Source organism: Chelon labrosus (assembly GCF_963514085.1).
Source record: "Chelon labrosus genome assembly, chromosome: 19".
Classification (NCBI taxonomy): Eukaryota; Metazoa; Chordata; class Actinopteri; order Mugiliformes; family Mugilidae; genus Chelon; species Chelon labrosus.
The window spans coordinates 13,004,460-13,024,376 of NC_140352.1; the positions used below are offsets into that span (position 1 = coordinate 13,004,460).

At 40.6% G+C, this 19,917-nt stretch overlaps 2 protein-coding genes across 2 annotated transcripts; both read right to left on the minus strand.

Moving 5' to 3' along the window:
- Positions 1–634: 634 nt before the first annotated feature.
- Positions 635–11,956, minus strand: osbpl7 (oxysterol binding protein-like 7). Its single transcript, XM_084567621.1, has 22 exons — positions 11,448–11,956; positions 10,222–10,365; positions 10,078–10,131; positions 9,582–9,695; positions 9,343–9,495; positions 9,120–9,243; positions 8,232–8,350; positions 8,039–8,128; positions 7,876–7,899; positions 6,721–6,871; positions 6,373–6,479; positions 6,078–6,246; positions 5,618–5,764; positions 5,394–5,530; positions 4,455–4,592; positions 3,755–3,818; positions 3,559–3,637; positions 2,603–2,747; positions 2,360–2,510; positions 2,023–2,149; positions 1,683–1,805; positions 635–968 (listed from the first exon to the last, which is right to left on the minus strand). The coding sequence occupies exons 1-22, from the start codon at positions 11,577–11,579 to the stop codon at positions 860–862; spliced, it is 2,601 nt and encodes an 866-aa protein (XP_084423747.1). The 5' UTR covers positions 11,580–11,956; the 3' UTR covers positions 635–859.
- Positions 11,957–16,875: 4,919 nt separating this feature from the next.
- Positions 16,876–19,825, minus strand: mrpl10 (mitochondrial ribosomal protein L10). The gene is made up of 5 exons (XM_084566925.1): positions 19,774–19,825; positions 19,390–19,559; positions 19,035–19,199; positions 18,646–18,790; positions 16,876–17,514 (listed from the first exon to the last, which is right to left on the minus strand). The coding sequence occupies exons 1-5, from the start codon at positions 19,811–19,813 to the stop codon at positions 17,276–17,278; spliced, it is 759 nt and encodes a 252-aa protein (XP_084423051.1). The 5' UTR covers positions 19,814–19,825; the 3' UTR covers positions 16,876–17,275.
- Positions 19,826–19,917: the final 92 nt, after the last annotated feature.

The window sequence follows — 19,917 nt, forward strand, 5'->3', positions numbered from 1 at the left end:
TAAAACTTGATCAATGAAACATCCTCTGTTAGGTAGGCGGTAACATCTTCAGCATCTTCATCAGTTCTTGTGATGTGAAAGCCACACAGATCAAGTTGTGCACCTTAAATGTAGATAAATGTAATAAATATAAAGCGTAGGTTGAATTAGTCAGAGAGGGGGTTTCGTAGCAGTTTGGTTTAACACAGATTTGATCTCATATTTAGGCATATGCACCTAAAATAGATGTTATTAGCAAGCTGTATCTTATCAGCACAATCAGAAGTTGCAAAACTGTATTATCAAATACATGGAGTCATGTTTGTGTGAACCTGCATGAATGTAAGTGTAATCCTTGCTCTCTTTTAGCTCTATTTTTGGTCTCCACCAACTCCTGGGGGAAATATCCGGCTCTTTAGCTGCTAAATACTCCACTGGGCTCAACAGCTCGTTGGTAACCGTGTCTCTCTGTTGTTTGGAGCCAGGCAGGTCAAGTGTAAAGATTTCAAGTAATTTGATTATTTCAAGTTTTGGTATTTAGAGTCTGTGCCACATGTTGGACAGAAATATGTAAAATTCACAAAAAAAATATATAAATGCATATATATTGATTGAAGTAATCTAAAAAAAAAAAGGTAAATAAATAAAAGCATTAGAAAATGTAAAGTTCTTTCTACGTTTGCTGGTTAACTCTGCTGACAGGTGTCCCATGAGCCAGTCACAGGCGTGCACAAGGAACGAAAGAAGAGATCAGCAGCACTATCCCCACTCTCTCTCAGAGCGGTTCATGTATGCTGTCCAAAATATCCTGATACGCTGACACTTTTCGACCTCTTTCTCGGGCGCGGTTTTGTCTGCACATCGCTGCCGCTTCGTCTCGTCACCACAGAGTTGTGTTTTCAATGTTTGCAAAGCCTGGATTCTCTCGGAGCTCCCAGTAAGTCCCGTTTGTCAACCACACGTCCCGTCCACAGGCGTCTCTGGCTTTCCTGGAGAAAAAGAAGAAGAAGAAAAGGAAGCGTTTACAAACTTTACAACTCATGGATTTGCTCAAAGAACCTGGTAAGAAAACCTGACAATAGAAAGATGTTATTGTTACTGGGTGAAAACTGTGGTCCATGCAAAATGTAAAACTGTTTAGGAAAGATAAAACCTGATTGTTTGCAGATTTTTTCATCATAAATCTGATGGATTTTGCATCGCATTAAATACTTAACTGGTAAAAATTGTTCTTAAATTTGAAAATCTGCTCATTACTGTTGGTTTCTTGATTTGTTAATGAAGCAATAGACCTTTTAAATGTGTACCTCTCTTTTACAAACCAAATGTTTAAGTATTTAATCAAGAAAGTACAAACAGAGTCAGTCTACAATGAAATAACCGTATATATTTTAGACCTAATTGCAGACCTTTTTTGTAGGCATTCCCAGAAAACAGTGAAAATATATTGTTGCTTGCAAAACTAGATGATAATTAACAGCAGTGTTACAAATATAAGCTGGAAAAGCACGGATATATGAAGACGTACAGTCCATGCACCCAAACATTAAGGCGTAAAATTAACATTAGGAACATAAAGCGTAATTATTTTATAGTTTTGACAGGTTTATGATGTGAATGTGTTGCATGTGTGTAACAAAACTGATTATCAGTGACACAGTTTGTAACTATCCTTCTACGACCATGATTTTTAATTAACTTACTTGAAAAATCGTGGGACATGCTCTTCACCCCTCTTGGTGAGCTCTTTTCTCCGCTCCCTCTGGAATTCCTCTAAATCATCTTTCTTTTTGTCCGCCTCCTCCACTTTTCCCTCCTCGAGCATTCTGCAAAGAGTTTGAGGAATGAATGGAAAAATTACTTTTATCATAGTATTTTATCACCGCATGATGCTTATCTTTGCACCGCCATAGTATTTTGCAGCAAACGCCATCGATATGGCTTGCATTTTTATAACTTGGTTTGATTTTTATATTTTCCTCTCGTCCAAGTTGACATCTGCTCATGGGTCCGTGCCTTTTAGGCCGTCTGAAGACTTCTCACCTTTGGTCTGGGCGCAGGCGGCTGTCTGTAGGAGGCAGGAGAGGCTTCAGGTCAGGGGTGAGTTCATTCAGCTCCATGGCGAAGGTGGAGAAGCCGTAGTACAGCAGGTGATCCTTAGGCTGGGGATCTGTGGGGCGACAGAAACCTCTCAGGTGAGCTGCTTCTCAAACGTGACTCTTGGATTTATGCTGATTAGTCGTTTTGGCAGCAGGAGGGCTTAATCATTTTACTTCCATTTAAACTTTCCACCTCTAAAGCGGAATCTCTGTGATCACCATGAGGACGTCGACACGTAGCGCAGACGACTCAAAGCAGTGATGCGTGTTTGTGGACTCACTTGGCTTCCAGACACATTTGGGAGTCGGCAGTGTGTCGCAGAAGATGCCCTCGTGCCACAGACCTCCGAACCGGTGAATGACACTCCCACTTTGGTCCAGCACCGTGCCCTGCACCTCGTTCTTGTTTGTGTCTGAGCCCCAGTAACGAGACTACAGCAGAGGAAAACATGGAAATGAAACCAAATGACAAAACATGATAAAAGACAAAAGGGCAGAGAGGTGCAGGAAGTTGGTGCACTGACCTTGACGAAAGTAATCTTGCAAGTGCAGACGTTGCTTGTGAGGTTTCGGATGGTCACCTCTCCGTAATGCTCCAGATATCGCTGCTGGCTGAGCACATTATGGATGCAGGTCACTACTTTGTTCCATTCGTAGTGGTCTCCATACCTGGAGCAAACATCAAGATTCAGCATATTAAACTCAATAACTAGTCGTCCGACATCAAATCAAGCCAACATTAGAAGAAAATTCAGAAGTTCCTGCTTCTCAAATGTGTGTCTTGCACTTCATTGTGATATTTCTAGTTTTTAACATTTTGCTAAATCTATTTTTCTTCTTCCCTCAGGTGTTTTGGAAGCTATTTACATAAACTTTGCACTATTCAGGATCACCTACTACTAGATATTGAGTAATGGCTGCAGCTGGAGGCGTCGGATGCATAAAGTGGTCTCTTAAATTTCAACCTGCTGCTGCAAAATTGAGACATCAGCAGGATGTTTCAGAGTGAATAGACTGAGTTTAGGTTTCCTGATGAAGAAAAAGTAGCTTAGTTTTAGTACCAATTTTCAGTAACATCGAGTGAAGTGTTCTCCAAAATACATTTTTGCCTTTCCTGACACTACTAAACCATACAGCATACATGTTGGGACTTCTGTTCTGTTTGGGCACAGTGTTAAGGCCTCCTAGCATGTTTGAATTTGACTTCCTGCTGTGACGTAGCAAGTACCAACTCATAACTGGTACTTTCAATCTGTCAAATCAGTCAAACCAGACAAATTTTAGCTGCCTAAAATTCTTAAATACAAGTTATTTTGCAATATGAATATTGTACCCTCGCTATGGTGTTAAGAAAGAAAGAAATATTCATAGAAAGTCTAATTGCATCCAGCAAATTTAAGATCTACTACAAAATCTCTCATAAAATATGATTTTCTGCTTATTACTGGGTGTCATCCCTCAACAGCGCAATTTTCTTTACCTGGGAAGAGTCACATTCACCATTCCAGTTGGCAGGATCTCCAGTGACTTCCCCCAGAATTTATTTTTCCATCTTTGGTCTGTCGGGAGATACAAGAAACAAGTGTTGATGACATGCATCGTAGATGTACAGCTGTGATTCAGACCACTGAACTAGCAGACAAAGAGAGTTTAGTTTGAGAACAGAGCAGTTTCACCTTGCCAAAAGGAGAAGTTTTCTGAGTCTGCATGGCAGGCAGAGATGGGCGGATGGTGGCAGACCTATGGAAGTGTAAAGAGACGCAAATTTACATCTGTCGGCTTTGACAAAGACACAAGGCGCCCAACTTTAAAAAAAACAAGTATGTGTTGATTTTATACACCTTTAGAATAGTAATGGTTATGTTAAATAGTAATAGATATGTTTTCAGACAAGATAGGATACAGAGTCTTGTTAATAAAGCAGAGAAGCAGAGGCACTAACTGTAAAACTAGAACGCCTGAATGCAACACACATATTTTTAATAGTACTGGTTACACGAGGGCTGTGCATGCAAATCTCATGCTGTGCAAAACATTACAAGCTGCTGCAAAACATCAGTGAAACACTTCATAATGGGTTGAATCAACAATAACATCCCCCAAAAAAATCAAGCTGAAACCATGGCAACTAGACTTGGCTAGAATAGTTTCTTAAAGGGTCAAGTAGCTGTTTCAGTTCTACAGATGTTCCTATTTAAAGCCCAACACGTCATCCAGTCTTTTAGAACTGAAGATGCTACTTGGATGAAACATCTTCAAGAAATTCTACAAGTCCAGATATCCTTGTTTCGGCTGTTTTTTGGGACATACCATGACCTGGATGACTGAGAATCTTCACAGCCTGTGAGACAGATGTGACCCTCCTGAATAAGATACCTGCTCGCTGATGAGGCGGAAACCTCTGTCCTCCCTGACGCACTCGTAGGTCTCCCCCAGCACCGGGTTGAAGGGCTTGTAGTGGTTTCTGAACGCCGCCGTGGAGTAACCGGAGATGGCGAAGGCAGCAATGTACACCTGCAGGATATAAAATCCACAGCATTCAAACTGACTTCTTTTTTTCAGCAATTTTCTATTTAATTATTAAGTTTATTTTGTTGGGGCACATTGTGTAGAAAGCAAAGAGGACTACAGACGGTATATATTTACAGAGCTTCTTTTGCCTAAGAGTCCACTTACTCATACACTTGTATTTCATCTTGAGGTGCTCATAGCTTTTAATCTTACTCTGTCTTTTGAGACTTTTGCTGTAAACAGTAACTCAACCCAGAGGCAGCAAGTGTGAAGATCTGGAGGTGTTTGGGTTCGGTTGCATTTCTTGTTTTTATTTTTAAAGTTTTGTGCGTTGCTTCACTTCCTGTCTGCGTTTTCCTTTCCTTTGTGATTATGTGTCTCATAAGCCTTTGTGTAAATAGTCCCATGTTTTCTTCTTGACGTTTGTCTTCACCTGATGTACCTGTGTTCTTCCCCAGATGTTCCCTTGCCAGATCTCCTTGTGTCTCTTTAAGTTTTTTGGTTTATAATTTGATGGATTCATTTCATTTGGACAACACTTGGACTTATACTGTTCTGGATCATCTTTAGTTTGACTTCATTTGGATTTTTTTTCTGCTTAGTGTTCCATTAAACTCCCACTCGTCTTTAGTTACACCTCAGTACCTCCTGCACTTAACAATAGGAAGACATTTTGTTGGTTTTCATACCATATAAGCTTCCTTAAAAGTTAATTATAAACATTAATCACCCAGTCTTGTGTCTTGATTATTTGTCATTAAGTAAAAACATGTGTATGACAGTAGTCCTGTAACAATAACTCGCCATTCTCTGGTAGGGGTCCGCTGTGTTGTTGGCCGTATCCAGGAGCTCGCTATACTCCAGCTCTTCACACAGCCTCTGCAGCAGGTTGACAGGCTCATTGAGAGCAGCTGGCATGGACACACGAGCCAGGTCTTTACCTGAGGAGAGACGGCACACAGGGCCTCAGAGAGCTGCCATTGTTTGCGTCCTTTTTGTTCCGTGTGTCTTTACAAATTGGTACTTGCCTATGTTGTTGTAGAGGATAGCCATGAGGCCCACTTGGCTGTTGTCAGGACAGTGAGCGGGAAGTTTTGTTCGGCGTCCCGTGGACTTGGGGACAACGCTGTTTGGAGTTCGTGAAATGCTGGCACGGTATTTCCTTGTCGCCGATGCTGTAATGTTGGTTGGAAATAATATTAATCATGCCGTCAGTCTAGACTGGAAATATATCTCTGGTGAAGGGAAGAACAAGACCCTGAGCTAGTTGCTAACATCAAGAAGCTACCACGCTCACAACAACCTTGCTAACATACAGAGGTTTAGCAGATTTTTGTTCAGCATTTTCATTTAGTACATGTTTTAAATGCATTTGGCCATAAATCAGAGAACTGGAGGGCCTGATCATTTCCAACCTTGATGTGCTGACAGTTAAAGGTTAAAGACCAGACAAAGACTAGACGAACGTGCTGGTGTACATGAACCCACCGTGTCCTTCCTCTGGCTCCGAGTTGGTGGTGCTTCCGTCACTAAGTCCCGATTCGTCAGACACCTCGGAGGAGCTGCCACAGAGGATGTCATCGCTGGCGTCAAAATACTCTGCAGCAGAGTCAGCTACTGAAGGGGCTCTGTGGGATGAATGCCTCGCTGCCGTGGGCTGACGTCGGAGTAGGAGGAGGAGAAACAGGTAAGAACAAAGAGAACAGCCATCAGAAATCAAAAACAAAAACCCATGGGTAGATGCGGCGTAAAAGCCAGATTCCAGGTGTAGCATTAATCTTACCTCAGCTAATGTGTTGGACAGGTGGATGTTGTTAGTGTCCAAGACTTCCTGCAGCTTCTGTCTCTCCTGGGACAGAGTCTCATGCACTGACTTCAGGGAGGCGAGCACTGAAGGAGAAAAAAAGAAGATGGAAAATTTGAATTTAAAGCTGCACATGTCTTTGAAGTATAAAGTATAATTGTAGGAAGAAATATAGAGGCAGTTAGCAGTAAAAACCTAATTACACGGCTTAATTGGGGGGAAATTCAATAAATACATGCCAGATCCGCCAGATCTTCAGCTCCCACTTCCATTTTCCACGTATTTATTTCAAAATGAACTTCTTTGACCTGTGTGTGTTTTCCTGACCTCGTAGTGACATGGCGCAGATGTCCTGCTGGATTTTCTTGCCCTCGGGCGATGTGACAGTGGGAGGAGACAGCTGAGAGTAGACGTAGTCGGGGATGGAGGGGACTGACGCGCCGAGGTGGGACGAGCTGCTCAGGTGACTGGAGGACAGCTGTGAGTGAGGTGAACAGGAGAGGGTGGAAGGGGGGGTCGGTTGAGTCTCGGGTGAATTGAACTGTTCCCTTGTTATCTGTCAGATTGTGTGAAGATGCTGCTATCCAGCGCAGGAGGTTTCAGACTCTGGGATTCTGGAGGGAAGTCACAATTTTTATAGTACGCAAGGAGTGTTTCAGATTGTAAATGCATACTATCCCACACGAAAAGGTCCTCATGAGGTTACTTCCAGTCTTTGGTCTGTGTGTCAGTCTATCCAGGATCTGTCAAACACAGGTGTAACTAATTTTAGTGTGCTGTAAAAATGCACCAGGGTGAAGCATAATTGGATGTTTCCTTGTGCAAACTTTAATTGTTTTATAATGATATTTTAAATTCAGTTGTCCTTAATGAAATTGAACCATTACTGATGTTAGTATTAGTTACACCTGTGCTTTCCCTGCAAGTCAAAATCAAGAGAGGGAGGTGATGTAAAATGCTACGTAGATGTGTAATCTATATCATTAAAGTAATCTAATCAGGGACTTATTTGCAATTAGGGTGGCTCAATCCTGAACCTCTAGTACCAGAGCGCTGCAGGGTTTCTGTCCTGACAAGGGAAACATGTTCCCTTGATGGTTAAATCAAGGGAACATGTTTGTTTGGTCGGAATGAAAACCCTCACAGCTGCAGACAAAAAGACAATCAACAGTACTGCAGGAAAGGATCAGAAACTACAGCAGAATCTAAACTAAAAGCAGGTTTATTTTATTGATCTATGGATTTACTCGCTCTACAAACCAAATAAATGGTTTTTAGATGTTGAAGAGTACACAGACAAACATCATACAACAAATGCAATTAACTTCCTTCACCATTTTAAACCTGAGAAGAAAAAACATGCGCTTTGGTGACATTATTCACAATCACAAAAAGTTCACTGTCAGGAAGGCGGTCTGCTGCGGGGTGTAAATGGAGAACAGTGAGGAATTTTCACTTTGTCTTTGCTGATTGTCGACTCACCGATTTAGTAATCCCACGAATAGGCTTTGGATTAAAGAAAGGCCCCATGTCATATACTTAAACCTAATAGGTTCTAAGTTGCCAGCATTTCATTTAACCAAAATATACTTAAGAAAATAACATTTAAAATGTTGTCAGAGAGTAAGTAACAGACCGTTCTTACCATTCCCAGGGCCTCCACTCTGGACAGTGTGCGGGAGTGACCCCAAATCTTCCCCGACTTTGGCTTCTTGGGCTTCTCGAGTGAGAGATTCTGCTCCAGAAAATACATATATATATATATATATGTACAATCTTGTAATTTTACGAGATTTATTTTATTTTTGTATGATTCTACTGCATCCGTCTATATTTACCTGTATGCTGATGATACGTTGCAGTTCTCCGTTAGAGAAAACCTGGCCGACCTCCAGCGCCTGTAGCCTCTGGATTAAGCGGTTCAGCTCAGAAAGGTCCAAATGACAGCGGTTCAGCTCTAGATGAAAACACACAGAGGTATGTTCTGTCAGCTATTGTCTATAACTAATCCCGCTTCCTAAGAATTACACTGTGACCGAGACCGTGTGCCTTCACTGTTACCCAACAGAACCTATAAGCAGAGCTTTTCAATTATTATAAACATTTCATTGTTTCAATTTTCTTTTTTCTTAAATAACTCAAATGTATGCAACATGTATTAAAAATGTTGAGATTTGATTATTGTTCGGACAAATAAGAATTGTGAGGAGGTTACAGGAGGAGGAGGTTTTTACAAGGAAATAATTAACAGATTAATATGTAATGCAAACATAATTAGCTGTACTCCTATGTATATATTTTTTTGCTTAAACACTAATACATATATAGAAATATAGAAATCAATAATCTATTAATTGTTACAATAGAGTAACAGTCCTTGTACCTATTTACACAAAATAAATGTCTTGGCTGCCGTTTTCCACCAGTTCAGTCCAATCACACAAAGAGTATTAAAACATGGTGCATACATTACCCACAATACAACTATAATGGAGGATAGAGTTTAAGAATTGGATCTGTAATAAGGACTCTAATTATCCAAACCTTAGTGAAAGTATGTGTCTTCCATACAACTTTTGTGTGTGCGTGTGACAGGGAATACGTGTCTCACATAGCAGGTACATGCAAGATAAGATACAATATGAAAACCAAGACCTATTCAATGCCTCCTTCTCAGAAGCCTACATCCATATTTGTTCTTACAGGTGCAAATAAACAATAAATACCTTGAACGCAGGTGTCTGGGTTGTGGCTTTGCTGCAGCCAGGCAGACACCTTGCTGTTCACAGCGGTGTTAGCTGAGGGCAGCACCCCTGATCCCCCAGCCAAATCTGCCACCCCCGTGGAGCTCTGGTGACACGAAGGACAAAAGAGGAACTGTTAAGACTCACCTCGAGTCACTTACTTAGCATTACTATGGCGCTAGGTTTGATTTGATTTGATAGTCACCAAATCTCCATTTCTCTGAGCTTGTCCAGCTGCAGCTGAGTGAGACAAAGTCTGGAGGAGGCCGCTGTGAGCGTGGGCTGCTTCATTCTTCTTGAATAGGCGGTGCGCTTGTAGCTTTGTCACCCAGATGTAGAAGAGTTCGTGGCTCTTTGCCTTCAGAAGAAAATAAAAGTAACATAGATTTGTCTTTTAGCATTTTCAACTTTTTGTTTTTTAATGCATTTAATAACTATGTTTACCTTCACATGATAGAGAATGTCACCTGCATCCAAGTCGATGCGATTTGACTTCTTGTTTATTGACATTACGGCGAGACTAACATCCAGTGAGCCCTGGACTCGTCCCCTGGAGACCTTTAGTAAAAGGAAATTAGGTTTGAGTGTTATAAAAGATTATAACTTTGTATATTTACCAGACACAGTGCACATTGATCCATGCTAACTATTTCAAAATTATACCAAGATACCCAGATTAGCTCAACAGCATATTTAAAATTAACAATGAATAAAAGACATAATACAAAATCAACCAAACCATTAAAACAGAATGAAAGAGGAAAAAATACAATAAAACAAAACTCTCTGTAAGGCTGGACTATGTGAGAATTATTGCAAACAAGGAGGACTAAACTATAGTAGCAGATTTTTTTAAAAAAGCAAAACAACATTCATTAAGTCATACTGTCACATTGAGTAGGCAGGGCTTCATCTCCTTAGCGACTTAACGTTGACTTACATCTTGTTGATTTTTGGAGTAGCGTAGGATTCCAGCTTCCAAGACAAAGTATCGCTGAAAAACAGATAATTCAACTCTGTAAGAACTTGACACCGCTTTAAAAACATTTTAGCAGCGTTACAACTAAAAGCATACACGTCTCACCTTGTGCCAACCTTTCAGAGGCCACTTCCTCCTCTTGAGGAGATATCCTTCGCAGATTCCTGGAGTGGTCATGTCCTGAGGATTGTCACCACCTGCCTGCATGTCTGTCTGGAGGTCGTCAATCACTTCCCAGTCTTTGATGATCTATGGAGAGGAAAAAAAATTGTTTTACTTAATTCCACTAAAATACAACTTGGTTGTTATATACTGTAAATGTTAAGTCAGTCTCACAGTGTAATATTGAGGAATTAGCTTTTTTTGGCTTCCAGGGAACATGATAGAGAAAGTCTGCAGATTTATCAACAAATTAGCTGGAGATCTAACTCAGTCTCTATAAAAAGTTGTCAGGGCGTAGCCAGGCTCACTTCTTATCAGATTATCAGATTTTATTCTAATATGACTCTAGAAACATATCTGGGTTTAATTATGGGGCACGTTTCATCCGATACAGTGGAAAAAGTGTCCCTGCCCGCAATTGTCAGCCAACCAATTAGTATTACTGAGTAATTAGCGAATATGCTAGTACGTCGCAGCAGATCTCTGCTGGGGCATAATCAGTTCCCAGTGGAGGGACTCCTTGTGGGCAAGGAAAGTTGGGCTGGTTTCCAGGCAAGGACTATTATTATAACCATTACTGCAAAGTTGAAACTGAAGCACTTCTCAGACCCTCTTTGACGTCGTCCGCGTCATCATCTGTTTAAGTATTAACTGAGGAAAAGCCAAATAAAAGCTGAAAACGGCTCAACTTTTTTGCCCATCACATAGAGACAAGTGTGGGGCGTCAGCTTGTCACTTCATATGTCCGGCTTCCATTGAAAATCACTTGTTGTTCTATTGCTGCTGCTGTGAACGTAGTGTTACAGTTTTGTCTAATTAACAAAGATTCAATCATTCTCAGGAAATGCTTCTTCGTGTAATGGACTTTAGATTTTAAACTTCAACAATTTAACAGCTCTGAAAGGCTTTCATACAACACAGGCCACAGCATCTGCATCACTAAAGTCTGCAAAACAATCTCTTATAATGCAGAATGAAAACAATCATCTTCACCAGTTCATCGCTTTGCAAACATACAGTATAATGCTACACAGGAAACTGAAAACTAACCTGAATTCTCACCGTTTTCCGAGCTAGTACTTATTACTGTAAGAGGACGATCATGTTCATATACCATAATCCCCTTGTTCAGCAAGTCTGTGCCACGAACGGACTGACCTGTGACTCACCTGTCTGGAGTGGCGGGATGACAGAGTGCTGCTGCTCCGAGAGTGGGCTGGCTTGGTCCACGTCGGTGAAGTCTTTTCAAGGCCGCTCGCCAGCGATTGGCTGCGATTGAGGGAAGACCCATATGAGTCCATTTCAGGGCGCAGACCTCAGACTCCTCTCCCCGCTGTGATCGGCCTTTTGATGAGAAATACCCGCTGCAATCTGCCAAAAGCCCCCTGTAATAACAGGATGACCACGTTAGAGTAAGGATACACTGCAAACAAGAGCATCAGCTTTCTGGGTGTATTTCAAGAATGCAAAGACTTCTGTTATGATTATTTATACTTTTTAGATTCATATCAATTAGCTGTTAAACCCTTAAACCATAGGCCTAAGCTATTTTTTGGTTTTCACCACATATTCAGTTCAACCACCTTGGGCTCCACGGACAAAAGACACTTGGGAGACTTTTAAAATAAAAAAAAAGTGTGTCCCTGAAAACTGGCAAAGATTAAACATTTTTACAACATAAAAATGCATCATTAAACTATAAAATCCTAAATGTTAACAAATCCGATGCAACAAAAACAAAGCAGAACAAAAGCTACATTGATTACAAGGTACTATCAGTTAAGATCCATGATTAATGACAGTTTACAGTTTGAGAGCTGTTGCTTAAATTGCAAATAGTACAGGAAGTTTGGGGAATCGTATTAACTCTCTTTTTTATTCATGCATATGCACATGTTTATGCATATGTGCAACAAATGACGCAAACCTCCTGGTGCTCCTGGTGAAGGACATTTAGCTAGAGAGTTGTCTTCAAATTCCACAAAACGCCAGAAAAGGTCCAAGTTTTCATTGAACAATTGTTTGTTCAGACAACGGCATTAAAGGATCACGTTAGAGGAGCTACTTTTGACTTTTCTTTCTAAACAAAACATTTAATCTTGCATTAAAGTGTTGTTTGTGGTTTTTATTTTTGTCAGAGCAAAAAATAAAGTTCAGAGAAAGTTTAAATATAAGCTGGGATGTCATTACAAGAAATCTCGGACACGTGTTCCATGTCATCTTCTCATTCCTCCTCAGTTTCTGTCTGTGTGTTGTTTTATAGCATCAAATGCAGAACAAGAAAAAACAAATATGCCCTCGCAAGAACAATCTATTGCAACATTTTTTTTAAAAAAGTGATTTTTTTGCATAAATGTTTTTTTCATCACATATTGTAGGTGTTTCACATTGTCCCCTCGAAAGAGCTTTGACTCATGAGAGCTCCACGAGTTAGAAACCAGATTGAAAGTGTGAATAGACTAAAAAGAGAGGGCTCTGTGTAATCCAGTTACTTAACACAGGTGAGTTCAAACCTGTGATTTAAATGTAACCTGGATACGGGCCGTGTTTCCTAGATCCTCAGCCAGATCGCTCTGGATCTTAGAGTCACACCGATCGCAAAACAAACAGACAAATTTTCTAGTTATAATTTTCCCAGTAACAGTAACAGTCTAACGCAGATGTGTGGTTTCTCTGTCAATAGATAATCTGGAAATCTTCGAGCTTTTGAACATGAGCAGGAAAAACATTAACACCGTTTAGCATGCCCTGCAACAAATACTGTTCAAAGGGAAGCTAATGATATTGTTGGAAAATATGAAACACAGCTGTAAGAAGAGTTGGCAATATCTAAAATATAAATATCTTGCAGGTCACACGATGGAACTAAATAAATAAATTGGAGCCTTCAGTAGCCGCTGTTTAGGCCTATTTCCACCTTAATCTACAAACTTCTATTCGATGCTGAATAACTTCTTGTGAAAACATTACAGAACAATGATTAATAGGTTAAATTTAAGGGGATGCTTCTATCATCAAGTGTATAAACACAGATTACTTAATTTAATTAACTTCATAAAAGTCTTGAGTATTACATCGACAATTTTGGAGGAGATCATTACTAAAAATAGTAATTAATTTAGGTGGTGGAAGATAATGATCTGAGCTACTGAACGACCACCAATGGGCTCGATGTGCATATCGAGCTCTGAGTTGTAATGGATGGTAGTATATAGAAAAAAACAGTAGTGCTAACAAACTTAATTAAAGACTTAATTTAAGATAAATCTTGCTTACTTGTGGCTAATAATTTGAATATAATACAGTGTATAGTTCTGGTTGATGTGCATCTTGTTTCACATGTAAGTAGTTGGTGCATATATGTATATCCTTAGACATCTATGTCTTAAGTAAACTGAATATATTTTGATTTTGGACTGGTGTTCGGACAAATACAACATTTAAAACATCGCCTTCTTTACATTTAATAGAATAAATTACTAGTAAATTACATGATTAAGTGATCGGGGTGATTATTGTTAGGTGCAGCAGTAGCGTAAATATTCCAAATAGGGATAATGGCTTCTGCACAAAGTGTCAACATCACATAAAATACTATGATTTTCACAGGTTATAACAGCTACTGCATGTGACCACGACCGGATTTATAGTTTTCTGAGCAAAAGTGTGGGCTCCCTCTTAACCCCCTGTGACCTGACCCCCTGTGACTTGAGCTTTGATTGTGAAAATAACATTTGTAACTAATCAAATTGTCGAAACTGGATGAACGCGTGGTTTCGGAGCCCTTGACCGCTCGCCCGGGCCGATAATCCGGTCTCGTATGTGACACTGTGGTCAACGCAGCCAGCAAGGAGAGGATTAACCTCTGCTTAATTGGTTTTTCAAGAGATGTTTTTAGCTGCTCGGAGCAACTTGGACACGGGGTGGCTGGAGAGCAAGGCAGAGAGCACTGACTGAACATTAGAAGTGCAGAATGATCACAACAAAACAACATTTAGGGGAAATTTAAACTTGTCTCGTGGATTGTACTTTTGGATTGTACTTTTTAAATTACAGATTCAGCTGTGTTCTCATTTTGGAAGCTGTGGTCTGTAGCACTACTGGGATAGACTAAATAACAGAAACACTCCAGTGTTTAATTCAATCCAGTTTAACAGCACCACAAACTAGATCCTCCAAAATGATCATCCAGTTGAATCACCACCACTGAATGTTATAACAGTCACGAAAGAGGATTTAGTGCCAGACTGTTATATTATATTATAATGAATTTGTTGCTGTTACAACTTTATTGACTTGAGAATGGAACCATGTAGATAGATAGATAGATAGATAGATAGATAGATAGATAGATAGATAGATAGATAGATAGATAGATAGATACTTTATTGATCCCGAAGGAAATTCAAGATGTTCAGCTAGCTGTACTATTTCAACACGGATGTCACTGAACAGATGGTCTCTGAATACATTACAGTCTACAGAATCACTATGACGATGTGAGAACATAACTCTTCATCACGCCTCTACTTTTACTGACATCACGCGGCTTCCTGGAGAGCTGTTGGTGCACTGTGGCATCCTTTCAGTGCAAAACAGGGAGGATAGAGGATTTCTCACAGGATGCAACATCTGTGGTTCGTTGCATTCAAAGTGCTATCTGTCTAAATCTGCCCAGACGCAGCCTGCCTTGCTGTTATGTAAGGGCAGGAGAGGATGAGAGTAACTGACCTCAGGAATGAAAGCATGTGGTGGAAACAGGATGAAAGGATTTGCAGGTTTCTGAGCTTGCTTAGTCAAGAGGGAACACTTGTATTCTACATGTCATAATCACTGTGATTTCTCTGGATGGTGGCTAAACTTGACTGTTTCCTCAAGGCTTTATATGTATATATATATATATATATATATTAGATGTGAAGCTTTTGCTAAATTTTATTGGAAATCTTATTAGAAATCAGTTATTTCCCACATAGATGTAACTGTTACTTACATTTGCGGTTGTGCACGCTTCAATTAAACTAAATGACTATCAGCCAGAAGACTGTTTCATCCACCTTTTGACCAAGAACAGATGACAGAACATAAACACAGATGGAAATTTTAGAACGGGAGCTGTTGTGGAAACTGTGGACAACAAAACAAAGTTGAACACAGCCTCTAGTGAGATGATGGCGTTATGATGCACAGATTGTGACATATATTCTTAGGGATAAGAGTGTTTTCAGTCAAGATACAGATAGATCAGCCAGGTTAGGACATTTTAAATAGACTAAAAACGATTATTTAAAGATTAGAGGATATTGTGTGTGGTTTTGTTGTTGTTGTTGTTTTGTAATCCAACCACAGTGATACATTTTAATGGCAATAGTCCTTTAAACTCATCCAGGCTGATTTTACGCTCTCAGTAAATGGATCTCAAGTGGCCGTGGCCTTTGTAAACTATTCCGGCAGCATTCAGGCTCAGGCTCTAATCTAAAGCCCATTAAGATAGAACTGCATCGGTACACAGAGAAGTGGAAGTTTAGTTTTTGCGCCAAACTATTACTTTTTCATATATTTGATCATCATAAAATTGTAGCCATGGCGTCTTATGAGAAAAATATTATGGCACATTACCAAAGTAGATATTTAACTCAGTGTTTCCCACCATGATTTAAATTAAACTTTAACATTATTTGTCTTGATTGAACGCGTAAAAACTCTTACCTGAATCTCCCCTCCGACTCTCATCACTCGCCACCGTCCTCTGCTCGCGGCTGATTAATCCAACTAAGGTCTCATTTAGCCTTTAGCAACCTGCGATTAATCACCATTCCCGCTGAGAAAACGCTTTCATATCGTCAGTCGTACTAGGGGAATAAAAAAAAGGAGTCAAACTACATGTTGTATACAATGATAATCACTAATTCTGACAACATAATCTCAGCGGCCGTGCCTTCTCCTTCTTTCTCCGCCGGTGGCAAATCCAAGGAGGGTTGCGCGTCGAGCGGCAGCGCGCACCGTGCGCAATGTGTCCTGGGCATTATCCGTATTAGCTGGAATTATACTGTGGGTCTAGCAGGGACGTAGTGGAGGGTAAATACAGCCGGGCTCCTCTCTGCACACACGGTTTACTCATTTTGAAGCTCAAAGCAAAGCATACGGATTTTGAGGGACTTATCAAAAGGCATTAAAGCGTATTTTTAAAGGGCTTTTAAATGTTAAGAACATCAGTAATTGTTTTTTAATCGTGGATCATTCACTGCAGGTCATAATTAAGCTTTTATTTACCTTCATACCTAGTTTGAAGTTGATGTAAAGGACACATTCTGGGCTGCAGCTGCTGGTTTTGCAACCGGTGATGCAGTGTGGTGTTGGTGGCAATGTCTCTCTCACACACACACACAAAAGCAGGCCACAATAGAGCAACAGAGCCAGATTACCATGCTGTAATCTGCAGATTAACTGTCGGGATCTGTGACCACTTAAATTCATTTTGGCTGTTGCAGTTTTTTTTTTTTTTTTTTAAGGATGCCACTTATCTCACAACATCAGTTACTGTACTGTAAATCTGCATAAGTTCAGCTGGACTTAATCAAATGTTAAGAGCAGAAGTGAGTTTTCCATGCTTGTCTTAAAGCTGACAAATTTATTTTTACCAGCAAACCCAAGATTAGCCAACATGAGACTGAAAAAATATCACAAAATGCAACACAGAGTTGATGTCATTTAATAATTTATAACTATATCCTTAAAGAAATAGTGACACCGACAGTTTTGCAGTATTGTCCATTCAGTTATTCCACCATGAAGCTGAGGCCTGGTAAAACCAGTCAAGTCTTATGCACACAATATGATTAAGTTGAATTTAGCACCAGTTTAACTGCTTCACTCTGCCAGCAACTTTGGTACTAAATTGAAATAAATTGCGTGCATCCGCCTGCAGCTGCTCATCCTTCCGCTCAGCAGCGAACCCTCAAAGCAACAGTCTTAGCAATATCCTCCGCAGTGGCCTCTACGTGGCCTGCTCCGCTTTAGGTTCTCCCTCTGTGGTGTCGTCCGGGCTCTGCTGTTTGATGTACTGCTGGAGCAGAGCGGACAGGTGGGCAGGGTGGCGCTGCAGCATGGAGGCCGTGCGGGAGGTCATCACCGTGAGGCCGCTGACCAGCTCGCCCTGGACGACGGTCACCGACGGCAGTTTGGAGTAGCTCACAAGTCCCTGTGCGCTCAGCAACGTGTTGTCTATGCAGGCGCCTGTTGGGAGATGCTGCAGTTTAGTGGAATCAACTGTTAAATGTGTTTCTTAGTGACGTCAAGGAATATCAGATGAGAGGCTGCTGACGTTAAAGATGCTCTGCTACTAGACCCAAGGGTCCAGCATGTCTTTCACTGACAAAAAGTGTGGCTTTATCTTGCTGTCATGGGCTGAAGCAGTCAGATTTTTAATTAGTCATCTAATCTACTAATTGTTTAATCTGTCAAACAATAGTTTATAAATAAACCCTCTTTAAAAGAGTTTGCTACGCTAATGGCTTGATTACTTTAAAACTGGGCTTCATGACTATTTGACAGTACAGCTTAAACAATATGTTAATCATTTCAGACAGTTTAAGAAAAAAAAAAACTATTTTCTGTTTTCAGCGAGGTGCAGACCAGTTTGAGCCCAGCGCAAGTCCTTTCTGAAAATCTAATGCTAAACCGATGAATATGTAAATAAGGGAGGAGCAAACGCCTCATTCCTTGATGAAGCAGATGTTTGACAAAGCAGATGGACAAGCAAAAACCCTAAGGAGTTTATGAGAAGCATTTTCCCCAGACACACCAAACCAACATCAGAGAACTACGGCAACAAAGGCCGACGTCATTTCACCTCTCCTGTGCCTGGGTGAAAAACTTGAGCTTCAACACACAGCCAATGACCAGCTGGTGAGAGGAGATATGCGTGGAAATAACTCTTCATACCAGCAGGTGGCAGTAGTCATCATTCAAAAGGGGAAACTAGGAAGAGCTACAAGAGTTTGATAAGTTGGTCCACAGTTTATTCATTTAAGATCTTCATGTTGTTGTGGAAAATATTTGTGGATTTGAATGTTCAGATTAGATGAGAATGTAAAACAAGATAAGCCTTCTGTGTGTCCGTTACTTTGTTGAGGAACAGACAATCTCTCTCACCAACTTGCCATAGATTCAACATGCCGAACTGGCCAACAAGCCGGTGACTGGGTCCAACTTGTGCCAACGGACACACCAGACACTCACTGATGGCTTGGTGTGTCACCCCTTTAAATGATCAGTGCTTTCAGAAATACGAACCATTTAGTTTTCTTTAACAGAAATGTTTGATCTTACATGTGTTTCAAAAGTGCAATCAGATAATGAACATACCCAGGAGTGTCACCTGTGGGCTGGACCTCAGTGTTGTCAGCATCTCCCTCACTTTTGGCTCTTTACTAACCAACAGAACCGTGGGACCGATGAACAGAGGAATCATGTTGGAGTAAACCGTGTCACTCAGGAACGAGCGAATCACCTGGAAGTGAACAGTGGGACACGAAATGAGAATCCTAAAAATGGACGTGTGTAGGAAGATGTGTTCTGTATGGAGGAATGTGTGTTAAAATGCACCATCTCTGCAAAAGCTGCAGAGGTCATGCATTCTTTAACAGGGTCAGACTAAATTGTCTGGTATTTCTACGTTGGAAAGATGAAAATAAAGTGTGAACAAATACATCCAGGGAATGACAAACAAACATATGGAGTCACATTAGTTTTACCTGGTTGGGGAAGAACTTGACACTGATGCTGTGTTTATTAAGTCTGTGTTTGAGGATTATCATGTCCTCAGTTTTGCTGTTGTTGTCCTGGACCACGGCGACCATTTTACAAGTTTGGAACACATTCTTTAAATCCCTCTTCTTGATTAACGTCAAACCATCATCCTGAAAAAGGAAAAGAGAAGAGAGAGTCTCACAGGAAAGCCTCCAACCTGTGTTTTTTAACCTTAGCCACAAGAGTAATCATTGACAACTTAAGCTGGGCGAAGTTGATCTGGAGTCAGATTTTACAGGAGGAAATTAGTAATTTTACAACATGTTTGAGGGATGAGTGTTGTGTGCGAGTCTGTGTTACCTCCACAACACGTTTGGTTTCGGATGGATAGGCGCCTGGAGCAGCTATCGGTGTAGGAGGGATGTACTGTGTAACAGCCATGAGTTTCTTTTTGAGGAAGTGCATGGGTCTTTTGTGGCGGGTCACAGCCTTGGAGCCGTGCCGAACACTCTGTGTCAGGGGCAGCCATCCTGAAAGACACAGGGACCGTTAAATAATAATCGCCTGTGAATGATGACAGGCTGCTAAGCTAATGTAGGCTAGCTGAAACACATCTCTTGACTAGCAGTTAAACCAGACAACTACTAAAACCGCTAACAGTGGCTAGTTCTGGAAATCTTACAGCTTACTAACCGGCGAGAGTGTTAATTCAAGTAAAAAATGACTGTACTGAATCTACGTTACCTAGTTTCGGCAGAAATTTTAAGCACAAGGTCGCCGACATCTTTAACCGGAAACGTACTTCCGGAAGTGACGAAATCACGAATGTTACATTCACTGTCATCTCGACAAAAGGAAAATCCACAGGGAAAATCACTGTAGAAATCA

Bases quoted from the DNA above. Each gene is read 5' to 3' on its own strand.
- osbpl7 (XM_084567621.1), bottom strand. From the start codon at position 11,579: ATGGACTCATATGGGTCTTCCCTCAATCGCAGCCAATCGCTGGCGAGC. The intron at 3,819-4,454 runs GTATCTTATTCA...ACACTTCCATAG, and splicing joins TCCGCCTCATCAGCGAGCAG to GTCTGCCACCATCCGCCCAT. The intron at 2,150-2,359 runs GTGAGTCCACAA...GTCGCCCCACAG, and splicing joins CAAATGTGTCTGGAAGCCAA to ATCCCCAGCCTAAGGATCAC.
- mrpl10 (XM_084566925.1), bottom strand. From the start codon at position 19,813: ATGTCGGCGACCTTGTGCTTAAAATTTCTGCCGAAACTAG. The intron at 19,200-19,389 runs GTAACACAGACT...TTCCTTTTTCAG, and splicing joins AAACCAAACGTGTTGTGGAG to GATGATGGTTTGACGTTAAT. The intron at 17,515-18,645 runs GTATGTTCATTA...ATCTCCCAACAG, and splicing joins CCCACAGGTGACACTCCTGG to GCGCCTGCATAGACAACACG.